Source organism: Vanellus vanellus, assembly GCF_965231255.1.
Source record: "Vanellus vanellus genome assembly, chromosome: 1".
Classification (NCBI taxonomy): domain Eukaryota; kingdom Metazoa; phylum Chordata; class Aves; order Charadriiformes; family Charadriidae; genus Vanellus; species Vanellus vanellus.
The window spans coordinates 96,749,602-96,759,382 of NC_138905.1; the positions used below are offsets into that span (position 1 = coordinate 96,749,602).

At 47.2% G+C, this 9,781-nt stretch overlaps 1 protein-coding gene across 1 annotated transcript; it reads left to right on the forward strand.

Annotated features, from left to right (window-relative positions):
* Positions 1–1,318: 1,318 nt before the first annotated feature.
* Positions 1,319–8,035, forward strand: NFKBIZ (NFKB inhibitor zeta). Its single transcript, XM_082487272.1, has 11 exons — positions 1,319–1,633; positions 2,590–2,626; positions 2,726–2,832; positions 2,982–3,745; positions 4,168–4,273; positions 4,602–4,748; positions 5,111–5,174; positions 5,835–6,004; positions 6,726–6,836; positions 6,955–7,122; positions 7,917–8,035. Exons 1-11 carry the CDS (start codon positions 1,505–1,507, stop codon positions 7,968–7,970), a joined length of 1,857 nt encoding a protein of 618 aa, XP_082343398.1. The 5' UTR covers positions 1,319–1,504; the 3' UTR covers positions 7,971–8,035.
* The last annotated feature ends 1,746 nt before the right edge of the window (positions 8,036–9,781 follow it).

The following is a 9,781-nucleotide window of genomic DNA, read 5'->3' on the forward strand; positions in this document are numbered from 1 at the left end:
AAATCCCCGTCCTCCCAAACCAGCCTCCCTGGAGCTGAGGCCTGGCAGGAGCGCGGCAAATGCTCCCGTGCCATTGGACTTAGGGTGAGGGGTAAGTGCGCATGGGGATGCGAGCCGGCATCAGCAGCGGCAGGGGGCTGAGGGTGATACTTGCAGTTTCCACCTCTACAGCTGCACAAGAGGGTGGAAATTTGGGGTTGCACGCATTGCGAGCAGGGGCTGAAAAACCTGCAGGAGGCTTCCAGAGACAACTTTGGAGGACAGGGTGCAAGGCGGCATCCCCATCCCCATCATCCCCATTCCACCCCATCGTTCCCACCTCATCCCAACCTCAACCCTATCATCCCCATCCCACCCCATCATTCCCATCCCACCCCTGTCCCCAACCCCAACCCCATACCCATCATCCCCATCCCACCCCATCATTCCTGTCCCATCCCCATCCCCATCCCCATCCCCATCATCCCCATCCCCATCCTACCCCATCGTCCCCATCCTCATCCCCACCCCGCTGCCCGGGCTGGGGAAGCGGGGCAATGCCGCCGGCCCCGCCCCCTCTCGCCCCGCCCCCTGGCTCCGCCCCGCTCCGGGCACCGCCCCCTCCCACCACCCTTACGGGAAGCCCCGCCCCATCCCCGCCCCCGCCGGAGGGCGGAGCCCCTATAAGAGCCGCCGCCCGCCCCGCCGCCCCCTACTCCCGCCGCGCCGCCCGCCCAGCCCTGGCAGTGTCCGCGCCGTCTCCCGCTCCGCCGCCCGCAGCCCTCCGCCGCCGCCACCACCCTCCTCCTCCTCCTCCGCCGCCGCCCCGCGGCACCGCCATGATCGTGGAGAGCAGCCGGGACGCGGCGCCCGATGGCGGCGACGGCGCCCTCAGCAGCCCCATCAACCTCGCCTACTTCTACGGGGCCTCGCCCCACTCCAGCGAGGGCAGCTGCTCGCCGGCGCACTCCGCCCCGGGCTCGCCGGGCTCCGACTCGGACCTCTCGGTGAGCAGCCGCGGCGGCGGCCGGAGGGACCCCCGGGGCGGCGCCCGCCCCGCGCTGCAAGGTACGGCGTGCCCCGGCGGCGGTCCCGGCACCCCGCGCCCGGCGGGGCGGCGGGAGAGGAGGAGGAGGGCGCGAAGCCGCGGTTCCCGCTCCCTCCCCGACCGGGGAGGGGGTGAAAAGCCGGTGGCGGGCTCTTTTGGGCTTAAAACCCCCCGAAGCGGTGAAACGCCGGAGCTCTGCGTCGGGCTCCAGGAACGTGTCGCGGCTCCCGGGGTGTTTCCCGCGGAGGGGGGGAGGGGGGGTGTCCCCGGGAGAGGAGCCCCACGACCGCGAGGTGGGGAGTGGGGGAGGGGGGTGTCTTCGCCCTGCCCCCTTCTCGGCGAACCCGGGGATTTGGGTGGTTTTCCACAAGCCTTTCCGGGTTTGTTTGTTTTTTAATTATTTTTTTTTTTAAGCCATTGGCTCCGTTTTCGCTTAACTTCGGGTTTTGTTTTCGTGTCCCAACAGTTGAACAACACATGGGGGGGGGAAAGCAGCACCGAGGACCTTTCCAGGGGGTCCGTGTGAAGAACTCCGTGAAGGAGCTCCTCCTGCACTTCAGGAGCAGCAAGCAGATGTCCTCGGGCTCCGCCACGGAGGAAGGCAAGGTAACCAGCATTTTTCAGCACTGACATAAGTGCTGAATTATTCTAATTTAATGGTTACTGAAGCTGGCAGGGAAAAAAAAGGCACGCGATAACGCTAGAAACGAGCTTGCTGCCTTATCTGATGTGGATGGAATCAGTGTTTTTCCTTTTCAATACGTAATGGAAGAACAGAGCTGGGAAGAAATTAGCAAGAAGGTTTGCTGTGGGAGAAGGAGGCATCAAAAAACCTTACTAAGCTTTATTTTCGAAGGGGAGTTTGGATAAAGATAAGTTTGTGTTATGAAACCACAGAAACTCCCTGTTAAACTCAAGTGAGGTCATTCGTTGTAAAAGTTGGGGAATCTTCTCAGGAGAGAAGTTTGTCATGCTGTTGTGGTCCTCTGCGCAGGGCACACCGTATGAAGGCAGACCCCACCAGTCTGAAAAGATAGAAACCAAAAAAAAAAAGTAAGAAGTTCTGGGAAGATTAGAGGGGATTGGGTTTTGTTGTTTTCTTTTTGTTTTTAGAATAGTCTTTCTGAGCTTGTGTTTGTGAGCTTCCTAGATAAGTGTTGTCACGGGGATAATTTTTGTATAGAACATTTCATGGCATTGAATAGGTATTAAATTGGCTGGGTTATTTATGCTTAAAAAAAAAAATCCTCAGACCTCAGTAAGGAACAGCGTCTTTCTCTAGATTTTCTTGAGTTTTGTGGTATTGTAACAAATAGCTTAAAAAGCCTTAAGAAAAATGGTGGTTTTCATTTAAGTTCCATGAAAGTCTCCATTTTCTAACCTTAATTATAAGCAATTAAATTAGGGTTAGACAATCATGTACTAGAATTATGCTAAGATATATTCTGTGTTTATAGAAGCAAGTCTCTGCTTCTTTCTTCTTGGTGTTTTTTTTTTTTTTTTTTTTCTTCCCCTGAAATAACATTATAATAATGGAATAATCTGGATTTTTTTCTCAAAAGGCTCAAGGAGGATCCGTGAACTACGAGCAGTACACAGGTAAAAAAATCCCTTTCTTTTAAGTACCTTTCAATAAGATTTGAAAAGACGATTGTAAGAGTAACCTCTGAATGGATTCTAAATTTATATTCTTTTCAGCAGAGCTGAAGAGCATATTAGGTCACAGTGGCAAAAGAAAGGCTCCCGAGCTCCTTTCTGATGGACCTTCTTTCAAACGCCAAGCTAATGTTCACCCGCACCTCCTGGTAAGCTTGCAGGAGTTTTTTCTGTGCCTTATTTTTCAGTTTGCTTTGTGTGATTAGCAGCTGCCAGGTACAATTATACCTCTAACTCTCCCGGGCTTGTTTTGATTTTTCTTTTTTTTTCTTTTTTCTTCCCCCCCCCGCCCCTGCAGACACCACCTCAGACACCAACTTCGATGGATAACATGGAGGAGACGCATAAAACTGACCCAAAGCACGACAGCAATTCTGATGTGCTTCAGAACATTATAAACATCAAGAACGAGTCGAGCCCCGTTTCTCTGAACACGGTGCAGGTTAGCTGGTTGCACACCGTCTCCAGTCACAGCTCGCCTGGGGAGCAGTACCAGGACAGCCCGGGAACACAGGCTTTCTCCCCGTCCCAGAAGTACCAAGTGTTCCAAGATCACACGTCCCAGCACATGCTTGACCCGCCGCAGCATTACCAGTTCCCTCCGTCACAGAACCAGGATTTGTCACAGAGCTATCCTTCAGATGCCTCCCTGGAGTACAGGCCGTTTGCTTCCAGTGGCCAGTCTCCTGGCTACCAGCAGAATACTTTTGAGAGCCACGAACTGCAGTACTGCCCATCGCAGAGCTTCTCCTCCCTCCTGAATGACTCCGAAGGCTCAGAGGGCATCTCTGCTCCCCTCCAGCCGCTGACCGGTGCCCACCAGCAAGCCGATGTTGGCTCCCATGCGGCGAACTTCAGCTTGTTTCCCAATAACATCTGTGGTAGTCTGGAGCGCAGCGTCTCTTTGGCTACTTTGAATGTCCCCCTACCAGACCAAAACATTGCCAGAAGCACGACGCAGCTGGGCAAGTCGTTTTTTCAGTGGCAAGTGGAGCAGGAGGAAAACAAACTGGCTAACATCTCTCAAGACCAGTTCCTTGCAAAAGACTCGGATGGAGACACGTGAGTGCTGTCTCTTTATCTCTGTGTTTCTGATGTCGGGGTTTTGGTGGGCCGTGGGGTTGTAATGCACGCTGCTCATTAGCAGTGTTTGTGTGTCACGAGCGCAGTAGTTTCGCTAATCAGATGGAACCTGCGGTCTTGCTGATGGGCTGCGATGCACAGAGTTGCAGCAGACTGAGTAGATCAGGTGTTTTTCTAATTTCAGGTACTTATCGTTAGACCTTTATCTAGTAAAGGGGGAGAAAAAGATTGTAGTTTAGATGCTTTAAATTGCCCTGGGAAGAAGGTGCCTGTGTCTTAGTCACCCAGAGGAGGTGTGAAGCTGGCAGCGTAACACCGCTCCCATACGTATGGATCCCTGCAATGACTTGAGCCCCGGCTTGCATGGTGCTGTAACTCTGTGTTTCCCCTCTTTCCCGCAGGTTCCTTCACATTGCGGTTGCTCAGGGCCGACGGGCGCTCTCCTACGTTCTAGCGAGGAAGATGGCTGCCCTGCACATGCTGGATATTAAAGAGCACAACGGCCAGGTGAGGTTCTTGAAATCCTTGTACCCGCTTTGCGCACCCGAGTGCTTCTGCGTGTCTGGACCTTGGGGAAGATGTGGTGGAACGCGTATTTAATATTAACCCCAAGATTTAGCCTGCATACTAATACTAACCTTGAGCTATTAATACTTCTTGGGATCACCTTGAGCTGGTAAAACTACGTGCTGTGCTTCATTTGTCCTGGCTTCCTGGTATTCATAATCGCTGCTTAAATAATACCAGGTAGCCAGGCTTTTTATTTGTTTTAGTCGCTCTTTCCTGTTAGAGATCAGATGACTAATAGCTTAAATTTTCTCCTCCGTGTTTGCAGAGCGCTTTCCAGGTCGCAGTGGCTGCCAATCAGCATCTCATCGTGCAGGACTTGGTTAGCTTGGGGGCTCAAGTCAACACCACAGACTGCTGGGGGAGAACGCCGTTGCACGTTTGCGCTGAGAAGGGGCATGCCCAGGTCCTTCAGGTAAGAACCTGGCAGGCGTAGCTCTGCCCTGGCCGTTGACGCTTATGCTTGGTATTAGTTGTCTCGGGAAACTCTGGAAACACCACTCCTCCCTTTATCTTTCTCTCTGCGTGGCCTTGGGAGTATGTCTCAGGGCTCTACAGTAACGGCTTAAAGTGAGACTGAATTTCACGTCAAGGTTCTCACAGTGTTTTAGGGTGATCTGGTGGAATCCTCTAGTCTATGAAAACAATTAAATATTAAGCATCTTCTTAATGCTGTTATTTATTGCAACTTTGTTGCAGTAAGACTGTATACAAGCTTGAGTAAGCCATATGTGGTTTGGATAAGACCTAAACGCATACCTGTTCACACGTTTGTAGGCAATCCAAAAGGGAGCCATGGGAAGCAATCAGTATGTGGACCTTGAGGCAACAAACTATGATGGTGAGTAGTCAAGAGTTGATAATTTACAGAGTTACTGGATGTTACGGTGTTTTATGGCTGCTGATGTGGAGGTTATCCTGGGTTGAAAAGCAATAAAATGGAGTATATCTTTGCCAGGTTAAAATTTACAATTACAATTGAAATTACATTACAATTGGCATATCTGTCAGATAAAAACATGGTTAGTCTATGCCTGTCAGGACCTCTTCCCTCTTACGTGTGATTGCTGTGTTTGGCACGGAGAGTGTGTAGGTGCAAATAGGCTGGCGTTAAAACGCCTGAGTGCCAGCGATACATTGGTGGGTACAGAAGGCAGAATCTCTGACACCAGAGAGCTGTTTTAATTGAACCGCTTTCCATACAGTCGCTCTCTCTAAATGACATTTTGTAAAACAAACAAACAAAAGTATCAGAAGTTGATCACTTTATTATCTGCTGGTTGAGAGCTCGCAGTTGGTTGCTACTTAACTCCTCTGGTGATGGACACCCCAAATCCCGAGCCATTCAAGAGTAATTGCTGTCACTTACAAATGTGGAATTGTCCCTGGACTTGACAGGGAGAGAAGTTCCTTTATCCCTCCTTCAAACCAAGCAGTGTGTCAATGCTTCTGTGTTGCAGTTGTTCATTAATGATTTTTTTTTTTTTCTTTTAACGTTAAGGTTTGACAGCATTGCACTGTGCTGTTCTGGCCCATAATGCTGTGCTGCATGAGCTGCAAAACAGTCAGCCACCTCACTCCCCTGAGGTCCAGGAGCTTCTGCTGAGGAACAAGAGCCTGGTAGAAACCATCAAGACTCTAATACAAATGGGAGCATCTGTTGAAGCAAAAGTAAGTACAGGGGCTTTGTGTGAAATGCCAAATCCAGGGGAAGATCATAGAATGGTTTAGGTTGGAAGGGACCTTGAAGATCATCAGGTTCCAACCCCCTGCCATAGGAAGATGTGGAAGCAGAACAAGTCCCTTTCTCCCACGCCACATCTCAGCTTTATTACAAAGGAAGTAGACTAATTTGAAAGCTTCCCCACAGCTTAATTTACCCAAGTGGAATGGGAATGTTGCATTTATTCAGAACAAGGTATTATCAATGCAAATGAACCGGGGGGGGGGGGGGGGGAGGAGGTGACAGTCTAATTTCTGTATTAAGAATGATGCTACGCTGGCTGCAGCTGGTTCTGTCTTAAAAGAAAGAATATGTTTGGAGCGCTCTGAAGTATCTGTAGTAATAGGGTGCTGATGATACCTTGGTTTTGAACTGCAAATTTTAATTAAAAATGGCTTCCCAGTCCAGTTTAGGTCTGTGTTGGGCCAAATCATTACTTGGTATAACATTTGATATTTTGGCCGTGTAAGTTTACTGCCAAGTGAGATCCGGTCCGTTGTTCGTTAGGTACTCAAAATACATATTCGGATTGACTTTCAGTGAATTGTAGTGTAAATACGTTTGTTCAACACTCTGCAGTTACTCTACTTCCTGTTTTATTTGTCTGCACGTTCACCCTGGATAAGGTGAAGGACCTGCAGGGAAGACTAACAGTTTCTTTTTTGATAGGATCGCAAAAGTGGTCGCTCAGCTCTACATTTGGCAGCAGAAGAAGCGAACCTGGAGCTCATTCGTCTCTTTTTGGAGCTGCCCAACTGCCTCTCTTTTGTTAACGCAAAGGTACGATGGTTTTTGCTGAATGCAGATATAATCCGGGATGTGCATGTGTGTGGCACCGCGAGTGTCCGGAGACGTGTGCCCCTGCCTTTCCTCATGGAGTTACTTTTGTCTTCTCCAGGCGTACAATGGCAACACGGCGCTCCACGTGGCTGCCAGCCTGCAGTATCGGGTCAGCCAGTTGGATGCTGTGCGCCTGCTAATGCGAAAGGGAGCGGATCCAAGTGCCAGGAACTTGGAGAACGAGCAGCCAGTTCATCTGGTTCCTGATGGCCTTGTAGGAGAACAGGTAAGAAAACTGAACGACCCTCTCCTCCGTTCCCATCTGTCCCCATCTACACGCAAAAGCTTTATTATTCCTCTCCAAAAGTTTCTTTTGAGCTTTGAGTTGCAGCTTGTAAGGAAAAGACTTAGCAAGTGCCATTTTATTCAGGGGTCTTTGGTTTTAATGTCAGGATCAGGCAGAATATACCAAGACATGAAATTATAGGTTTTGCTTGTAGCTTTTGTTTTTGTCCATCTCAAGTGCTTTTTCCTGTCAAGCTAGGCTTTTTCTTTGTAATCTTGCAACATACTGGAGTTAATATCCCTTCTCATGTTCATGTCAGTATGGCCTGAGATCATGCTTTTGTCATAATTGGTAATGGCAGTTCTTTGGCCTGAATAACAGATGAAAAAAAATCTGTTTTTCCTAGGATCTGTACGTGATGAAAAAGGTGGCTTTTGAACTAAGAGGTTAATAGCTTAAGCAACTGAGTAATTCTGTTGCCTTTCATTGGTTCAAATGCTGTAAAATTGGATCGGTTCTGGTGTAACTGAACTCGGAACCTAGGCTCAGATAAATCATAGAATGGTTTAGATTGGAAAAGACCTTGAAGATCATCGAGTTCCAACCCCCCTGCCATAGGCAGGGACACCTCCCACTAGACCAGGTTGCCCAAGGCCACGTCCAGCCTGGCCTTGAATGAGGAATGCAGATCTGGCTCTAGGGTGTGGTGGGGTTTTGCGTTTGGGATTTTTTTTCAGATTATGACTCGCTTCAGGATGATGAATACTAATGTTTTGTCTTTTTCTATTCTCCAGATAAGACGTATCCTAAAAGGGAAGGCGATTCAGCAGAGAGTGTCGCCGTTTTAAGCTCCATGTTTCTTGGAGTTCAGCAACTCACACTCACTGTCAGTCAGGCAGTCCTAATGTATCTGTAAATAGACCATTTGCCCAGTGTGGGCAAATGTTAGTTGTTTCTATGAAACAAAAGTATTTTGTTCACTATCATATAGTGGGTTATATAAGAGTCCAAAAAAAACCCAAACCAACCAAAACCCAACAATCAAATTCCTCTGAGCAAATGGGAATATTTCATTCCCAAGTATGTGGAACATTTGCCTGGATACCTGGATTTCATAGCTACGGCAAGACTGATCTTATTTAAACAGCCATACAGATAACTTCTGGACAAGGACAATTCTACAGGAAGTCTTATTTAATGAGAGGGCTGATACATGTAAACACTGCGCAGTTTTGTTCTTGGTTTTTTGTTGTGTTTTTGAAAACACTTAAGTACAAGAGAAATCAAATATTTTTGAAGCTGAACATTTATTTATGTAAGTTTGTAGCTTTCTTCCAGTATCTCGTGCAGGATTGTATATAGTCACTGGCATTGTTGTACAGTTGTATAGTTCTAAGAATCTATTGATTGCTTGGGGAATGAACTGAAGAAACCAAGTTCTTTGATCTTGAACTTGCAAATTGCATATAGAGTTTTAATACTATACTGGTGTAAATCAGGTAAATTCTGTTGTTTTGAAAGACTGAAGACCAAAAGTTAAGATAGATTGCCCCTAGCACTGATCTGTGCATGCTTTTGGAGTTGTTAATAAAACATGAAAAGCCATGCTTCTTCAGGGGACTGTATCAGTTTTTCTCATACCCAATAGAGGTTTTTCTTCTGATGGGACAGTAGATTGAGGGAGAAAGATCATGAGTTTTATAGTGTATATAACTTTGTTGGACTTTAAGGAATATGATCCTGATTCAGTGAAAAGACTTAGCATGTACTTAACTGTTGATGCATGCTGAAATCTCTCCATGTTAATTATAATACTTCAATATGTGTAAGCCCCACTAGTGTCAGTAGGACTTAAGCACATGCATAAGTAGTTTGCTGAATTGGGCTCTAGTTAATTCTAGAGACTTAGTGTTTTTCACCTTCTAAGCAGAGTTAGTCCATTTATGGTTTTACCTTATAGGTATAGTGGCTAGCCAAGTAATATTTGAAGTTAACTTTTTTCTATTAATAATTATGGGTATTAATGCAAAATGTATGCTAATGATGCTGTATACTTGTGTTCTGTTGGAGGAAACTTCCTCCTCCTGTCACTTTTGGAATGATCCATGCTGGGCTGTAATCCAGTAATATGTTCTGTCTATGGTCTTTGCTCTTAAAACTGTTTTTTGCATCACACGCTATTCTCTGCCATAACTGTTCGATTAGTCTGATTGTGCTGTTTTGACAACGTATGTCTTGTAGACAAGCAAAGTGGAAAAAATCTGATATGTGGAGGCCTAGTTGCGATGTATTTCTTGAAGGGTCTCATGTAGCTTGTGTTTGAATAAACATGCTAATTAAATTCCGGTGGTTACTGTCTGATGCAAATAATGATTATGAAATCAAGCTTGAGATAAAACTGTTTTTTCGCGGTGGTACTGTGAGGCTGGAGAAGGTTCATCTGTCAAGGATGAAATGAAGTCTTTTCACCCTGCTGTTTATGCTTTCTCTTGTTTGATGCTGGTTTGGAAGCTGATGCTTGGGTATTTTGGGTCATGCACCGTGTGGCTGTGCTGCCTGTGTATTTAGTGGATGTGCCCCAAGTAGAGCTAATAACCACCAGGTTGTCTAAATTGCAGGTTGTTACCTGAACACTTTTCTCTGTATGTTTGAAAGAATG

Bases quoted from the DNA above. Each gene is read 5' to 3' on its own strand.
- NFKBIZ (XM_082487272.1), top strand. From the start codon at position 1,505: ATGGGGGGGGGAAAGCAGCACCGAGGACCTTTCCAGGGGGTCCGTGTG. The intron at 3,746-4,167 runs GTGAGTGCTGTC...TCTTTCCCGCAG, and splicing joins AAAGACTCGGATGGAGACAC to GTTCCTTCACATTGCGGTTG. The intron at 6,837-6,954 runs GTACGATGGTTT...TGTCTTCTCCAG, and splicing joins TCTCTTTTGTTAACGCAAAG to GCGTACAATGGCAACACGGC.